Here is a 17,828-nt window from a genome sequence, read left to right as displayed (position 1 = left end):
GATATAGGGATAAGTGGGGACATTGGGATGAGTAATAGGAAGAGAGAGGGATAAGTGGAGGACATTGGGATGAGTAATAGGAACAGATAGGGATAAGTGGAGGACATTGGGATGAGTAATAGGAGATATAGGGATAAGTGGAGGACATTGGGATGAGTAATAGGAAGAGATAGAGATAAGTGGAGGACATTGGGAAGAGTGATAGGAGATATAGCGATAAGTGGAGGACATTGGGATGAGTAATAGGAAGAGATAGGGATAAGTGGAGGACATTGGGATGAGTAATAGGAAGAGATAGGGATAAGTGGAGGACATTGGGATGAGTAATAGGAGATATAGGGATAAGTGGGGGACATTGGGATGAGTAATAGGAAGAGATAGGGATAAGTGGAGGACATTGGGATGAGTAATAGGAGATATAGGGATAAGTGGGGACATTGGGATGAGTAATAGGAAGAGATAGGGATAAGTGGGGACATTGGGATGAGTAATAGGAAGAGATAGGGATAAGTGGAGGACATTGGGATGAGTACTAGGAAGAGATAGATATAAGTGGGGGACATTGGGATGAGTAATAGGAGATATAGGGATAAGTGGGGGACATTGGGATGAGTAATAGGAAGAGATAGGGATAAGTGGAGGACATTGGGATGAGTAATAGGAGATATAGGGATAAGTGGGGGACATTGGGATGAGTACTAGGAAGAGATAGAGATAAGTGGAGGACATTGGGATGAGTAATAGGAAGAGATAGGGATAAGTGGAGGACATTGGGATGAGTAATAGGAGATATAGGGATAAGTGGGGACATTGGGATGAGTAATAGGAGATATAGGGATAAGTGGGGGACATTGGGATGAGTAATAGGAAGAGATGGGGATAAGTGGAGGACATTGGGATGAGAAATAGGAATAGATAGGGATAAGTGGAGGACATTGGGATGAGTAATAGGAAGAGATAGGGATAAGTGGAGGACATTGGGATAAGTAATAGGAGATATAGGGATAAGTGGAGGACATTGGGATGAGTACTAGGAAGAGATAGAGTTAAGTGGAGGACATTGGGATGAGTAATAGGAAGAGATAGGGATAAATGGAGGACATTGGGATGAGTAATAGGAGATATAGGGATAAGTGGGGACATTGGGATGAGTAATAGGAAGAGATAGGGATACGTGGGGACATTGGGATGAGTAAGAGGGAGAGATAGGGATAAGTGGAGGACATTGGGATGAGTACTAGGAAGAGATAGAGATAAGTGGAGGACATTGGGATGAGTAATAGGAAGAGATAGGGATAAGTGGGGGACATTGGGATGAGTAATAGGAAGAGATAGAGATAAGTGGAGGACATTGGGATGAGTAATAGGAAGAGATAGAGATAAGTGGAGGACATTGGGAAGAGTAATAGGAGATATAGCGATAAGTGGAGGACATTGGGATGAGTAATAGGAAGAGATAGGGATAAGTGGAGGACATTGGGATGAGTAATAGGAAGAGATAGGGATAACTGGAGGACATTGGGAAGAGTAATAGGAGATATAGGGATAAGTGGAGGACATTGGGATGAGTAATAGGAAGAGATAGGGATAAGTGGAGGACATTGGGATGAGTAATAGGAAGAGCTAGGGATAAGTGTGGGACATTGGGATGAGTAATAGGAGATATAGGGATAAGTGGGGACATTGGGATGAGTAATAGGAAGAGATAGGGATAAGTGGGGACATTGGGATGAGTAATAGGAAGAGATAGGGATAAGTGGAGGACATTGGGATGAGTACTAGGAAGAGATAGATATAAGTGGGGGACATTGGGATGAGTAATAGGAGATATAGGGATAAGTGGGGGACATTGGGATGAGTAATAGGAAGAGATAGGGATAAGTGGAGGACATTGGGATGAGTAATAGGAGATATAGGGATAAGTGGGGGACATTGGGATGAGTACTAGGAAGAGATAGAGATAAGTGGAGGACATTGGGATGAGTAATAGGAAGAGATAGGGATAAGTGGAGGACATTGGGATGAGTAATAGGAGATATAGGGATAAGTGGGGACATTGGGATGAGTAATAGGAGATATAGGGATAAGTGGGGGACATTGGGATGAGTAATAGGAAGAGATGGGGATAAGTGGAGGACATTGGGATGAGAAATAGGAATAGATAGGGATAAGTGGAGGACATTGGGATGAGTAATAGGAAGAGATAGGGATAAGTGGAGGACATTGGGATAAGTAATAGGAGATATAGGGATAAGTGGAGGACATTGGGATGAGTACTAGGAAGAGATAGAGTTAAGTGGAGGACATTGGGATGAGTAATAGGAAGAGATAGGGATAAATGGAGGACATTGGGATGAGTAATAGGAGATATAGGGATAAGTGGGGACATTGGGATGAGTAATAGGAAGAGATAGGGATACGTGGGGACATTGGGATGAGTAAGAGGGAGAGATAGGGATAAGTGGAGGACATTGGGATGAGTACTAGGAAGAGATAGAGATAAGTGGAGGACATTGGGATGAGTAATAGGAAGAGATAGGGATAAGTGGGGGACATTGGGATGAGTAATAGGAAGAGATAGAGATAAGTGGAGGACATTGGGATGAGTAATAGGAAGAGATAGAGATAAGTGGAGGACATTGGGAAGAGTAATAGGAGATATAGCGATAAGTGGAGGACATTGGGATGAGTAATAGGAAGAGATAGGGATAAGTGGAGGACATTGGGATGAGTAATAGGAAGAGATAGGGATAACTGGAGGACATTGGGAAGAGTAATAGGAGATATAGGGATAAGTGGAGGACATTGGGATGAGTAATAGGAAGAGATAGGGATAAGTGGAGGACATTGGGATGAGTAATAGGAAGAGCTAGGGATAAGTGTGGGACATTGGGATGAGTAATAGGAGATATAGGGATAAGTGGGGACATTGGGATGAGTAATAGGAAGAGATAGGGATAAGTGGGGGACATTGGGATGAGTAATAGGAAGAGATAGGGATAAGTGGAGGACATTGGGATGAGTAATAGGAAGAGATAGGGATAAGTGGGGGACATTGGGATGAGTAATAGGAAGAGATAGGGATAAGTGGAGGACATTGGGATGAGTAATAGGAAGAGATAGGGATAAGTGGGGGACATTGGGATGAGTAATAGGAGATATAGGGATAAGTGGGGACATTGGGATGAGTAATAGGAGATATAGGGATAAGTGAAGGACATTGGGATGAGTAATAGGAAGAGATAGGGATAAGTGGAGGACATTGGGATGAGTAATAGGAGATATAGGGATAAGTGGGGACATTGGGATGAGTAATAGGAAGAGAGAGGGATAAGTGGAGGACATTGGGATGAGTAATAGGAACAGATAGGGATAAGTGGAGGACATTGGGATGAGTAATAGGAGATATAGGGATAAGTGGAGGACATTGGGATGAGTAATAGGAAGAGATAGAGATAAGTGGAGGACATTGGGAAGAGTAATAGGAGATATAGCGATAAGTGGAGGACATTGGGATGAGTAATAGGAAGAGATAGGGATAAGTGGAGGACATTGGGATGAGTAATAGGAAGAGATAGGGATAAGTGGAGGACATTGGGATGAGTAATAGGAGATATAGGGATAAGTGGGGGACATTGGGATGAGTAATAGGAAGAGATAGGGATAAGTGGAGGACATTGGGATGAGTAATAGGAGATATAGGGATAAGTGGGGACATTGGGATGAGTAATAGGAAGAGATAGGGATAAGTGGAGGACATTGGGATGAGTAATAGGAGATATAGGGATAAGTGGGGACATTGGGATGAGTAATAAGAAGAGAGGGATAAGTGGAGGACATTGGGATGAGTAATAGGAGATATAGGGATAAGTGGGGACATTGGAATGAGTAATAAGAGATATAGGGATAAGTGGGGACATTGGGATGAGTAATAAGAAGAGATAGGGATAAGTGGAGGACATTGGGATGAGTAATAGGAGATATAGGGCAAAGTGGGGACATTGGGATGAGTAATAGGAGATATAGGGATAAGTGGGGACATTGGGATGAGTAATAAGAAGAGATAGGGATAAGTGGAGGACATTGGGATGAGTAATAGGAGATATAGGGATAAGTGGGGACATTGGGATGAGTAATAGGAGATATAGGGATAAGTGGAGGACATTGGGATGAGTAATAGGGAGATACAGGGATAAGTGGAGGACATTGGGATGAGTAATAGGAAGAGATAGGGATAAGTGAAGGACATTGGGATGAGTAATAGGAAGAGATAGGGATAAGTGGAGGACATTGGGATGAGTACTAGGAGATATAGGGATAAGTGGAGGACATTGGGATGAGTAATAGGGAGATATAGGGATAAGTGGAGGACATTGGGATGAGTAATAGGAAGAGATAGGGATAAGTGAAGGACATTGGGATGAGTAATAGGAAGAGATAGGGATAAGTGGAGGACATTGGGATGAGTAATAGGAGATATAGGGATAAGTGGGGACATTGGGATGAGTAATAGGAAGAGTGAGGGATAAGTGGAGGACATTGGGATGAGTAATAGGAGATATAGGGATAAGTGGAGGACATTGGGATGAGTAATATGAAGAGATAGAGATAAGTGGAGGACATTGTGATGAGTAATAGGAAGAGATAGGGATAAGTGGGGGACATTGGGATGAGTAATAGGAAGAGAGAGGGATAAGTGGAGGACATTGGGATGAGTACTAGGAAGAGATAGAGATAAGTGGGGACATTGGGATGAGTACTAGGAAGAGATAGGGATAAGTGGAGGACATTGGGATGAGTACTAGTAAGAGATAGAGATAAGTGGGGACATTGGGATGAGTAATAGGAAGAGAGAGGGATAAGTGGGGACATTGGGATGAGTAATAGGAAGAGATGGGGATAAGTGGGGACATTGGGATGAGTAATAGGAAGAGATAGGGATAAGTGGAGGACATTGGGATGAGTAATAGGAGATATAGGGATAAGTGGAGGACATTGTGATGAGTAATAGGAAGAGATAGGGATAAGTGGGGGACATTGGGATGAGTAATAGGAAGAGAGAGGGATAAGTGGAGGACATTGGGATGAGTACTAGGAAGAGATAGAGTTAAGTGGGGACATTGGGATGAGTAATAGGAAGAGAGAGGGATAAGTGGAGGACATTGGGATGAGTACTAGTAAGAGATAGAGATAAGTGGGGACATTGGGATGAGTAATAGGAAGAGATAGGGATAAGTGGGGACATTGGGATGAGTAATAGGAAGAGATAGGGATAAGTGGAGGACATTGGGATGAGTAATAGGAAGAGATGGGGATAAGTGGGGACATTGGGATGAGTAATAGGAAGAGATAGGGATAAGTGGAGGACATTGGGATGAGTACTAGGAAGAGATAGGGATAAGTGGAGGACATTGGGATGAGTAATAGGAAGAGATAGGGATAAGTGGGGACATTGGGATGAGTAATAGGAAGAGATAGGGATAAGTGGAGGACATTGGGATGAGTAATAGGAAGAGATGGGGATAAGTGGGGACATTGGGATGAGTAATAGGAAGACATAGGGATAAGTGGAGGACATTGGGATGAGTAATAGGAAGAGATAGAGATAAGTGGGGACATTGGGATGAGTAATAGGAAGAGATGGGGATAAGTGGGGACATTGGGATGAGTAATAGGAAGAGATAGGGATAAGTGGAGGACATTGGGAAGAATAATAGGAGATATAGGGATAAGTGGAGGACATTGGGATGAGTAATAGGAAGAGATAGGGATAAGTGGAGGACATTGGGATGAGTAATAGGAGATATAGGGATAAGTGTGGGACATTGGGATGAGTAATAGGAAGAGATAGGGATAAGTGGAGGACATTGGGAAGAGTAATAGGAGATATAGGGATAAGTGGAGGACATTGGGATGAGTAATAGGAAGAGATAGGGATAAGTGGAGGACATTGGGATGAGTAATAGGAGATATAGGGATAAGTGTGGGACATTGGGATGAGTAATAGGAAGAGATAGGGATAAGTGGAGGACATTGGGAAGAGTAATAGGAGATATAGGGATAAGTGGAGGACATTAGGATGAGTAATAGGAAGAGATAGAGATAAGTGGAGGACATTGGGATGAGTAATAAGAAGAGATAGGGATAAGTGTGGGACATTGGGATAAGTAATAGGAGATATAGGGATAAGTGTGGGACATTGGGATGAGTACTAGGAGATATAGGGATAAGTGGAGGACATTGGGAAGAGAAATAGGAGATATAGGGATAAGTGGAGGACATTGGGATGAGTAATAGGAAGAGATAGGGATAAGTGGAGGACATTGGGATGAGTAATAGGGAGAGATAGGGATAAGTGGAGGACATTGGGAAGAGTAATAGGAAGAGATAGGGATAAGTGGAGGACATTGGGATGAGTAATAGGAGATATAGGGATAAGTGTGGGACATTGGGATGAGTAATAGGAAGAGATAGGGATAAGTGGAGGACATTGGGAAGAGTAATAGGAGATATAGGGATAAGTGGAGGACATTGGGATGAGTAATAGGAGATATAGGGATAAGTGGAGGACATTGGGATGAGTAATAGGAGATATAGGGATAAGTGGAGGACATTGGGAAGAGTAATAGGAGATATAGGGATAAGTGGAGGACATTGGGATGAGTAATAGGAAGAGATAGAGATAAGTGGAGGACATTGGGATGAGTAATAGGAAGAGATAGGGATAAGTGGGGGACATTGGGATGAGTAATAGGAGATATAGGGATAAGTGTGGGACATTGGGATGAGTACTAGGAGATATAGGGATAAGTGGAGGACATTGGGAAGAGAAATAGGAGATATAGGGATAAGTGGAGGACATTGGGATGAGTACTAGGAAGAGATAGGGATAAGTGGAGGACATTGGGATGAGTACTAGGAAGAGATAGGGATAAGTGGAGGACATTGGGATGAGTAATAGGAAGAGATAGGGATAAGTGGGGACATTGGGATGAGTAATAGGAAGAGATAGGGATAAGTGGAGGACATTGGGATGAGTAATAGGAAGAGATGGGGATAAGTGGGGACATTGGGATGAGTAATAGGAAGACATAGGGATAAGTGGAGGACATTGGGATGAGTAATAGGAAGAGATAGAGATAAGTGGGGACATTGGGATGAGTAATAGGAAGAGATGGGGATAAGTGGGGACATTGGGATGAGTAATAGGAAGAGATAGGGATAAGTGGAGGACATTGGGAAGAATAATAGGAGATATAGGGATAAGTGGAGGACATTGGGATGAGTAATAGGAAGAGATAGGGATAAGTGGAGGACATTGGGATGAGTAATAGGAGATATAGGGATAAGTGTGGGACATTGGGATGAGTAATAGGAAGAGATAGGGATAAGTGGAGGACATTGGGAAGAGTAATAGGAGATATAGGGATAAGTGGAGGACATTGGGATGAGTAATAGGAAGAGATAGGGATAAGTGGAGGACATTGGGATGAGTAATAGGAGATATAGGGATAAGTGTGGGACATTGGGATGAGTAGTAGGAAGAGATAGGGATAAGTGGAGGACATTGGGAAGAGTAATAGGAGATATAGGGATAAGTGGAGGACATTAGGATGAGTAATAGGAAGAGATAGAGATAAGTGGAGGACATTGGGATGAGTAATAAGAAGAGATAGGGATAAGTGTGGGACATTGGGATAAGTAATAGGAGATATAGGGATAAGTGTGGGACATTGGGATGAGTACTAGGAGATATAGGGATAAGTGGAGGACATTGGGAAGAGAAATAGGAGATATAGGGATAAGTGGAGGACATTGGGATGAGTAATAGGAAGAGATAGGGATAAGTGGAGGACATTGGGATGAGTAATAGGGAGAGATAGGGATAAGTGGAGGACATTGGGAAGAGTAATAGGAAGAGATAGGGATAAGTGGAGGACATTGGGATGAGTAATAGGAGATATAGGGATAAGTGTGGGACATTGGGATGAGTAATAGGAAGAGATAGGGATAAGTGGAGGACATTGGGAAGAGTAATAGGAGATATAGGGATAAGTGGAGGACATTGGGATGAGTAATAGGAGATATAGGGATAAGTGGAGGACATTGGGATGAGTAATAGGAGATATAGGGATAAGTGGAGGACATTGGGAAGAGTAATAGGAGATATAGGGATAAGTGGAGGACATTGGGATGAGTAATAGGAAGAGATAGAGATAAGTGGAGGACATTGGGATGAGTAATAGGAAGAGATAGGGATAAGTGGGGGACATTGGGATGAGTAATAGGAGATATAGGGATAAGTGTGGGACATTGGGATGAGTACTAGGAGATATAGGGATAAGTGGAGGACATTGGGAAGAGAAATAGGAGATATAGGGATAAGTGGAGGACATTGGGATGAGTACTAGGAAGAGATAGGGATAAGTGGAGGACATTGGGATGAGTACTAGGAAGAGATAGGGATAAGTGGAGGACATTGGGATGAGTAATAGGGAGAGATAGGGATAAGTGGAGGACATTGGGATGAGTAATAAGAGATATAGGGATAATTGGGGGACAGATAGCCCCCTCCTCTCTCTCTCGCACCAGCCATTAGTACATAGCACTGAGCCGCACTCACTCTCTGCCTCTCTCGGTAGTGAATAGATCCCCTTCAGTTTTCGTACTCTGACATCAGGGAAATAAACGTCACTTCGGGAATGTAGACACTTCAGCGTACGTGTTGGTCGAAACATTCCAAGTTGACTGCTGGGCAGACAGCACTGATTGGTCAGTGTGCTCAGCCCCCTTGGCAGAGGGGGGCACTGAACGTGTGATGTCACCAGTAAAGTCTCGGTCACACGAGCTTGTAAGGGTTGTGCAGAGGCGGCCGCCATGTTTCCGTGGTTCAGAACTCACGGGACTTCAGCAATAGCTAGCCGGTCGGGAGAGTAGCGGCCATGTTGTCGTAGCCTTAGAGTGTAAATATTGAAATTATCCTCCTAACTATCCGAAGTCTAGAGGGTGTTTCATGCCTACAACTCCCATAATTCCATACTGCCTCCTTATTGCTCACTATACTCTCCTCTCTTATGACATATTATGTGTCGGAAGGAACAGATGGAGCAGGCCAGAGGTAATAGCTCTGGTGTATTATTATTATTATTATTATTATTAATATTATCACTGACTTGAGTGTCCAATGGAAGAGGTAATAACTTATAATTTTTTCATTACCTTTGTTATTATGAATATATCTATACATATCTATCTATATAGTCTACACACACACATATATTTGTATATATATATATATATATATTAGTAAGGAATAATACTGCAGCAACTCCCACCCCCCATATCTCCACTCTCTGCGCCAGTACTAGTAAGTTCTGCGCCCCTCGCCCCCATCATTACCTGCATTCTACCCTCACCCTGCGGGACTGCCTCTCTCATACAGTAAGACGTGTCCCCTAACCTGTAATCGGCCTATGATAACTCACCTGTCACACTTTCCCATGGCTTAGCGGCCGGAACACGTATGTCGGGCTTCACCACATGTATCTCATTGTAGACTAGTTAATATTATCCACAAATGATGTTATTGCGTGTAGAAACTCCTATAAATAGTATCGGTGTAAATGGTGACTTCTAGCGTCATGGATTATCATTGGCGACGCCTTTTGATGTCATCACTGGTGCATTATGGGATAAAGTAATAGCTTACCCTCTGCTGTAAACTATGGCTCTCTATATGGCTTGTATGAAGGTACCTGTGCTTTTATATGGTCATAGAACTCCCTTCGTGACTTGTAATATCCATATACTGTACAGTAGGGAATGCATTGTTATCATTATCAGTGTATGTGGCTGGAGGTTATAGGGTTACAATTTCCATAGTTACCTGTCCTTGATAGCCAGGTTTTCTCATTATTGCATGATGAGGATTGTAGTCCACGATGGTCAGCTTATTGAGTACAGAATATATAGGTAAGATTCACCTGGGCGTGCAGCAGCTAAGTCTACCTGGAAATGATCATTGATATCGGTGTACAAAATACTGGGGGATGAGAGCCAGAAATGCCACTGGTGGGCATCGGAGAGAGGCTGGACCTACTTTGTCATGAGGAAGAGTTTGAGCCTCTGAAGACCCTATAATTTCCATTCAGATGCTTCCTAAATACAGTGGAAGATGATGTGTGCTCAGCCTGTGGGCATCAATACGTTATTTCTACATTCAGCTTTTTTCAGTGTAGGTTTGACCAAATGTGTGGCCGTCGCTGCATCAGGCCATATTTAAAGATAGATTCCGTCCATATAGGAAAGGTGGCTTGAGCACTGTGTGCTATGTAAAGTCATCGACTTTACAGTATCAGTGCCTGTGAGAATGGAAGCTGATCTCTTTGGAGACATACTGTATTGTGTGGAAGATCTACAAGTCTTGGTGCCAGGACCATGACTGTCCCTCTAACAGCTGTCACCTCTCCTGCCACTTCCCGTTCCATCCGGAGGGTCTAAAGAAAGGTTTGGACCTTCGTTATTTGAATGTCCAAGTGCTTGAGCCTTAGTCCAACATCTACTAGAGTCATACTGCTGGAAGTTGCCATGTACATTCCACTGTTTGCGTTAAAATGTCTTTTTGTGGAACGTAGGTCTGGTTCTCCTGCTGGTTAAATTAAACCATTGGACACCTGTGTTAGAAGGTGGAAATCTTGGAGCTACACTAGTGCGAAGGATCTCAAAGTTTGGGGAACTTTGTAATGTGTATGCCCAGCTCCCACCTTCCTTCACAAAATGTTTTTTGTTTTTTCTCTAAACCAGGACATCATTCTCCCTTCTCTTTGTGACGGGGTGTCATTGGGCACGGAATCCTGGCTCCATGGTCATAGTCTTCATTCTAGCATACTGCAAATGTCACAGCCCGTGCAGTTCCTCTTTCCTGCCTGGGGTGTCACTCTCTGCTCTGGTGCTTCTAGCACACTCTGGTCTGTATCTCAGCCGTTTGTTGCACCAGCTGGGTGTGCTAGAAGCACCAGAGCAGAGAGCGACACCCAAGACAGGAGAGAGGAACTGCACGGGTTGTGATAGGCACCGTGTGCTAGAATGAGCACTAATGCTTATTTAAGCCTTGTAGCAATGTATTCTTAAATAGGTTATGACTTTGTTAAAGGGTCTCTTATATGCTATATCTCTGTCTGCAGAGGTTACTACATGAATAATTGTTTCCGCCAAGACCGGACATCTTCCCTGGAGTCTTCATGATGGACAACAGTGGGAGTCACGTGACTGAGAAGATATTAAATCTCACCCTGGAGATCATCTACCTTCTTACTTTAGAGGTAAGGAATTATGGGAATGTTACAGTGACATCTTATCTCTGGTAATGCAGCAGCCGCAAATGGAGAAGCAAAGGATTCTGGGAGTGTCACATGTCATCATTTATATTTTTATTAAAAACAAAGGGACCTGACTGGACAATTGAAGGTTTCTGGGGATGTGAAAATTAGTGACATATACTGTCCCACATAGATTTAGTACAATTCAGTGACAGTCATAAATACAGATAATGGACAAAGGGCCTGACTCAGACCCGCTCGCAAGCGATATGCGCTCACAAGCGGGTCAATGGCCGGGCAGTGCACACGCGAGCCCCGCAGCGAGCGAGAAATCACTCGCTCCGGGACTCACAACAAAACGGGGCGGCTGTCGATGTTGATAGACAGCTCGCCCCGTTTTGTAGGCGGGGAGGGGGGGTGGCTGACCAAACGGAGGCGTTCCCGAAGGAACGCCTGCCGTTTGAAGGAGGCCCTACTGACATCACTCGTGATGTCAGTAGTGAGCTTTCTGCTCTATTATAGCTGAAAACTCACTGGGGCTTGCAGGAACGAGACTCTACCACAAGGGTCTTGTCGCAAGCCCGATCACCTGGCCGCTCGCAAAAGCTGTGGGTGGTCACCCATAGCTTAGCGAGCGGCCTGGAGGCCGGCCAAAAAAAACAGGCCGCCCAGATTCAGAGCAAGCGCTCACAAAGAGTGTCCGGCTCTGAATCAGGGCCAAAGTGTAGAAGATGGGACAGCTGGACCCTAAATATGTTCTAATACACAGGATTACAGAGTAGTGAGGAAGACATCCGGTGAGTGTGAGACACCCAGCAGCCATGTCCGTGTGTCTGGAGGACTGAGCAGGACCCAGAGCCCCATCACGGTGCCTCCACCTCACTCACTGATACATGAGAGAGACAATGACCAGAAGATCCTAGAACTCACCAACAAGATCATTCAGCTGCTGACTGGAGAGGTGACTGCTGGGAATGGGACATTATACAGTAACATCGGGGGATGTGTCTGGGTGATGACTGGAGAGGTGACTGGAGAGGTGACTGCTGGGAATGGGACATTATACAGTAACACCAGGGGATGTGTCTGGGTGATGACTGGAGAGGTGACTGCTGGGAATGGGACATTATACAGTAACACCAGGGGGTGTGTCTGGGTGATGACTGGAGAGGTGACTGCTGGGAATGGGACATTATACAGTAACACCAGGGGATGTGTCTGGGTGATGACTGGAGAGGTGACTGCTGGGAATGGGACATTATACAGTAACACCAGGGGATGTGTCTGGGTGATGACTGGAGAGGTGACTGCTGGGAATGGGACATTATACAGTAACACCAGGGGATGTGTCTGGGTGATGACTGTATCATTGTGTGTGTCAGGTTCCTATAAGGTGTGAAGACGTCACTGTCTATTTCTCCATGGAGGAGTGGGAGTATATAGAAGGACACAGGGGTCTGTACAAGGACGTGATGATGGAGAATCACCGGCCCCTCACATCACTGGGTAAGAGGAGACTGTCATTTATTGTAATGGGAAGAGTGGTACTAAAGACACCGTAATGCTCTCGTCCTCTATTAATCAGTGTGTGTCTCCTACAGATGGAGCTAATAAGAGAAATACCCCAGAGAGATGTCCCCGTCCTCTTTATTCCCAGGATTTCGCAGAGGAAATTTATAATATTCCACAAGATTATCAGGTAGATGGGATTGAGGGTTACCCCAACATCAAAATACCAAAGTGAATATAAACGATATGATCTGTAGGGAAGCTACAGTATGTAATCTATTAGGCATTATTACATCTTGTATTGTTTTGTTGGTTATTCAGAGTGAAGTCCACATAGAGATTAAAGTAGAAGATATAGAGGAACAGAAGACGTATGTGATGGGTGATCATCAGTGTAAGGAGGAGGAAATCCCTACAGGTATCATCACAGGTGAGTAATAATCACTAAGTACAGTAAATATTTAGATGATCGTGATCTCTACACCTTCCTTGGTCAATACAAACCTAGCTACAAATAGTACTTACACTGATACTGCCTACATAATTACATGTAATATTCTGTTATACAGGCCCCCTTCGCTTCTCCCTTTACAGCTCCTTGCTTGGAGATCTCACCAGCTAAGGCCTCCAATTCCACCTCTAGGCTGATGACACTCAAATGTTTCACTGCTCCCCTGGACTCTCTTCCCGTGTCCTCTCATGTGTCTGTCTCCTGGATGTTCCAGCGCCTTCTCAATCTCAATATCTCCAAAACAGAACTCATAGTTTCCCCCCATCCAGGACCCCCGTCACCTCCCCTCCTCTCCCCCCCCCCCCCCTCTCTAATGACAATGCCATTATCTCCTCTGTCGCCCAAGTCCCCCTGCCTGGGCGCCATCATCTACTTCTCCCTTTCCTTTACTTCCCACATCCAGTCTATTAGAAAATCTTACTACTTCCACCTTCGCTGTATCTCTAGAATCAGACCCTTTCTCGTCATGGATGCAACCTGAACTTTCATCCAAGTCCTTATTATTTCCCACCTGGATTATTGCAGCCTCCTTCTAGCTGGCCTACAGTACCTCTAACCTTCAACACTACAATCTATCCTTAATGCTATCACTTATTTACATCTCCTGACCTTCTGTGCTGTGTCACACCGCTGCAAACTGCTTCACTGGCTCCCCGTCCACCACAGGATACAGTTTAGACTTCTCACCTTCACATATGAAACCCTCAATTACTCCTCTCCCTCCTACATCTCTAACTTCATCTATGTCCACGCTCTCCTGCCCTCACCTCTCATCCAACTTAGCTTCGATCTCCTCCTCTCACCTCAAGGTTTCCCTGCTGCCCCACTGGTCTGGAACTCACTCCCTGGCCCTTTCAGAGTCTCTGTCAGCAACCACACTCCTTGAAATGGGCCCTTAGGAATCATCTCTCCATAATAGCCCATGGTGCCTTCCTGTACCTGCTCCTGGCAGTGCCATCTGTCTGGTGATATATGTGGAGCGATGGCGATTACATGGACCCAAGCTCAGTGACAGAATCTTTTCAAGCTCCTGTGTGGAACCATCTTTGCAACTATATCACCTGAAATAGGGCGCCACCGGACGAGTACATTAAGGGGGAGCAGTGCATGGACAGCCATAGTGATCGATCCCGGGGGGGAGGAGGGTGTGTGCACGTGACCACTCTAGACCCATGGACACTGAAGACCTTCCATTCATGATAGATATGCCACAGACTCAGCCCTTCTGACCACCTACATGCTTTCTTCCCCAGTTCACCCTACTGCAGCGATGGCCATTGGTGGGTTAACCATCAATGGTCACCAATGGTTATAACATTGGTGATTAACCATGATGGTATGAAACCATCGATTGTTCATCCTTGCTCTCTCTCATCCCTACTCACCGGACCAATCCGAGTTGGGGGCGGAGCTTTACAGGTCACGTTGTGGGTTGAACCTATGCTCTGTGTTCTGGCACCCAGGAGAAAAAAAAAAAAAAAACCGCCATTGATGGCGGAGAACCATTTGACCTCCATCGTCGATGGTAAAACCATCGGACATTGACGGTTGACCATTGATGTTTGTTAATCCCTACCTTCCTGGTTATACCCCTCCCTGTTGGGTCCAGGATTACTGAATGTTGATTTATTTCTTATCCTTTGCCCCTGGTGGGTTATTACTGCTTGCTGTTACTAGCTGTATTGAGTTACCCTACCCTTCACTTTCTTCCATACTCCATCCTGCCATTAGTTGTTTCTTTATGTTTATTGTTATTTCATGCCTTCCTATGTACTAACGTATAATTGTATTGTTTAATCATTGTACAGCACCGCAGATTGCTTGTGGCGCCACACATATAAAATATAATAATGATAATATAACTGTAATAAAATCGTTATGAATAGGAACATGAAGTCGCCCATACTATGGGAATGTTTGGTCATTGGGCCTGATTCATGGTTGTACGCAATGCCGATATTCGTGAAGTTGATCGAAGGATCTGCGACCAATACTGTATCTCAGTGTATCTCCCGGTGCCTGCGACATTTGCATATATTCGCACATTCACTGCATACACAGAGGCAGCAGCACCGGCATTAGCTGCATACACAGAGGCAGCAGCACCGGCATTAGCTGCATACACAGAGGCGGCAGCACCGGCATTGGCTGCATACACAGAGGCGGCAGCACAGGCATTGGCTGCACACACAGAGGCGGCAGCACCGGCATTGGCTGCACACACAGAGGCGGCAGCACCGGCATTCGCTGCACACACAGAGGCGGCAGCACCGGCATTAGCTGCACACACAGAGGCGGCAGCACCGGCATTAGCTGCACACACAGAGGCGGCAGCACCGGCATTAGCTGCACACACAGAGGCGGCAGCACCGGCATTAGCTGCACACACAGAGGCGGCAGGACCGGCATTAGCATACAACTCTGAATAAAGCCCTTTGCTCCTTATTATGAGAAAAACATTTGTAATGTTTCCATATTTCCTTACATTTATATTATTCCCTGCAGATGGACACAATGACAAGAACATCTCGGAGGGACATCACGTTTTATCTCCAGAGTGTAAAATAGAAGATAATGACATCACACGAGATTCTGCAGGAGGAAACGCCAATACCCCAAATAGACATTCATTGCTACACACAGCAGATACATCATCTGGAATCGATAACCATGATGAGTGTCCTCCTGATAAATCGGATATTATTACCCACAATACAGCTCGTAGGGGCTATAAAACATATCAGTGTTTCGAATGTGGTAAATATTTCACCCAGAATGCCGATCTCATAAGGCACCATAGAGTTCACACCGGGGAGAAGCCTTTTTTGTGCACCGAGTGCGGGAAATCCTTTACCCAGAAATCAGCGCTTGTTTATCATCGGAGAACTCACACCGGAGAGAAGCCATTTCCCTGTTTTGACTGCGGGAAATGCTTCGGCCACAAATCTATCCTTGTTAATCACCAGAGAGTTCACACCGGCGAAAAGCCGTTCTCGTGCCCCGATTGCGGCAAGTCTTTCGCCTATAAGTCCTATCTGGTAGATCACCAAAGAATCCACACGGGCGTGAAGCCGTTTATGTGTAACGAGTGTAACAAATGTTTTTCTCACAAGTCAGATCTGAATAAACACAGGAGAATCCACACGGGTGAGAGGCCATATTCCTGTATGGAGTGCGGGAAGGGTTTTACGCAGCGAGCCAACCTCGCCGTGCACCAAAAGGTTCACGCGGTCAAAGAAAAGTCAGTTTCCATCAACTGATAGATACAAAAGCGGGTTACGTCGGCACTTACTGAAATACTGTAAAAAGCTGTCAAAAATCTGACATTAAATAAAGGTGCACTTTGCATATTCTGGAGGTACCATCAAATTCCGTGTGGGAATTGGGAACGTGTCCTAACCACTATTCAGGATTTTCCAAGTTGGCTACAGAAAAGGGCACCAGCTTGATTACCCCCCTTTATACCCTGAGTTATTACTATATTGTTGAAAGTGTTCCTTGGGTCGTCCACGTTTCCTCCAGCTTCCTTGAGGCTAAGCTTATCATAAGTGTTACTGAAACAACGGCCGCCTTTTGAATGTTACATTACAGTAGGAGAGAATCCATTATTAAAAGCCAAATATAGATGAGCTCACAAAATGACCTTTTCGGCCTACATTAAGTAATTGACGATAATAACTTTTCCCTCAGTTTCCGGTAAAAAGGGTTGAAGACGAGAACGTTAAAGAATAAAGATTTTACATACCTCTGATGGATCATGGCGTCTTGTTTAGTCCCAAATCTTATCACCACAGTCACTGAAGGGGCTGGAGGAGTAGGGGCTCGAGAACAGGATGTGATGTCATTGTTGTCTCGGGACCGCTGGATGAGAATACGTCTACGGAGACAAACATTTTCCTGGGGCCTGATTCTGAGTTGGGAGCAAAGCAAGAAAGAAACTTTGCACCTTGGTTAAAATCATGCTGCACTGCAGGTGGGGCAGGTGTAAAATGTGCAGATAGAATAAGATTTGGGAGGGGTTGTCCAAACGGAATCGGTAGGAATCCCGATAGCAGCATCCCGGCAGAGGAGGAAATCCCGATCGTCCGAAGGTCAGTATTGTCTAACCTAATTCTACCCCTTAACCCTCCCTTAGGGGTGCCTAACCCTAACCTTCCCCCCCCAGTGCCTAACCTTAATTCCCCCCTCTAAGTGCCTAAACCTAACCCCCCCTTCCCGCCACCTAAACTTAAGTCCCCCGGGGGGCTGCCTAACCCTAAGTCCCCCCCCCGGGGGTGCCTAACCCTAACTCTCCCTCTCCCTAGCCTAACCCTAACCTCCCCGGGGGGTGCCTAACCCTAAGTGGTCCCCCCCCGGAACCCTAAATCGAACCCCTCCACGCGGCTATCCGCGCCCAGCGTCCCTTCGATCGGGATGCCGGGCGTCTAGATTTAGACACCTGTCATTTAACCCTCGCCGGGTTAAGCAGTCGGGAAGCCGGCTGTCGGGAT

At 45.1% G+C, this 17,828-nt stretch overlaps 2 protein-coding genes across 3 annotated transcripts in view; one reads left to right on the top strand and one right to left on the bottom strand.

The window, feature by feature from the left end:
- The window catches only part of LOC148506439 (uncharacterized), a 127,842-nt gene extending 118,976 nt beyond the window's left edge, over positions 1 to 8,866 (bottom strand). Inside the window, exon 1 of the mRNA XM_088446744.1 lies at positions 8,624 to 8,866. The gene's annotated coding sequence lies outside the window, so the exon portion shown is untranslated. The remainder of the gene's footprint in view (positions 1 to 8,623) is intronic.
- The window catches only part of LOC148506438 (gastrula zinc finger protein XlCGF66.1-like), a 104,996-nt gene extending 87,800 nt beyond the window's left edge, over positions 1 to 17,196 (top strand). Inside the window, exons 1-7 of one of the 2 annotated variants that reach the window (XM_088446777.1) lie at positions 9,020 to 9,118; positions 11,184 to 11,321; positions 12,088 to 12,279; positions 12,701 to 12,824; positions 12,920 to 13,017; positions 13,149 to 13,257; positions 15,844 to 17,195. In XM_088446777.1, coding sequence (XP_088302903.1) covers positions 11,241 to 11,321; positions 12,088 to 12,279; positions 12,701 to 12,824; positions 12,920 to 13,017; positions 13,149 to 13,257; positions 15,844 to 16,598 — 1,359 coding nt within the window. In that variant the 5' untranslated portion in view covers positions 9,020 to 9,118; positions 11,184 to 11,240 and the 3' untranslated portion in view covers positions 16,599 to 17,195. Of the gene's footprint in view, positions 1 to 9,019; positions 9,119 to 11,183; positions 11,322 to 12,087; positions 12,280 to 12,700; positions 12,825 to 12,919; positions 13,018 to 13,148; positions 13,258 to 15,843 lie in introns of those variants that run through there. The other variant, XM_088446778.1, reaches the window with a different exon arrangement.
- The last annotated feature ends 632 nt before the right edge of the window (positions 17,197 to 17,828 follow it).

This window comes from Taudactylus pleione, unplaced genomic scaffold (genome assembly GCF_031769625.1).
Source record: "Taudactylus pleione unplaced genomic scaffold, aTauple2 ptg000404l, whole genome shotgun sequence".
NCBI classification, from domain to species: Eukaryota; Metazoa; Chordata; class Amphibia; order Anura; family Myobatrachidae; genus Taudactylus; species Taudactylus pleione.
Note: the sequence above shows the minus strand (reverse complement) of the source record. Positions and strands in the feature narration are given on the sequence as shown.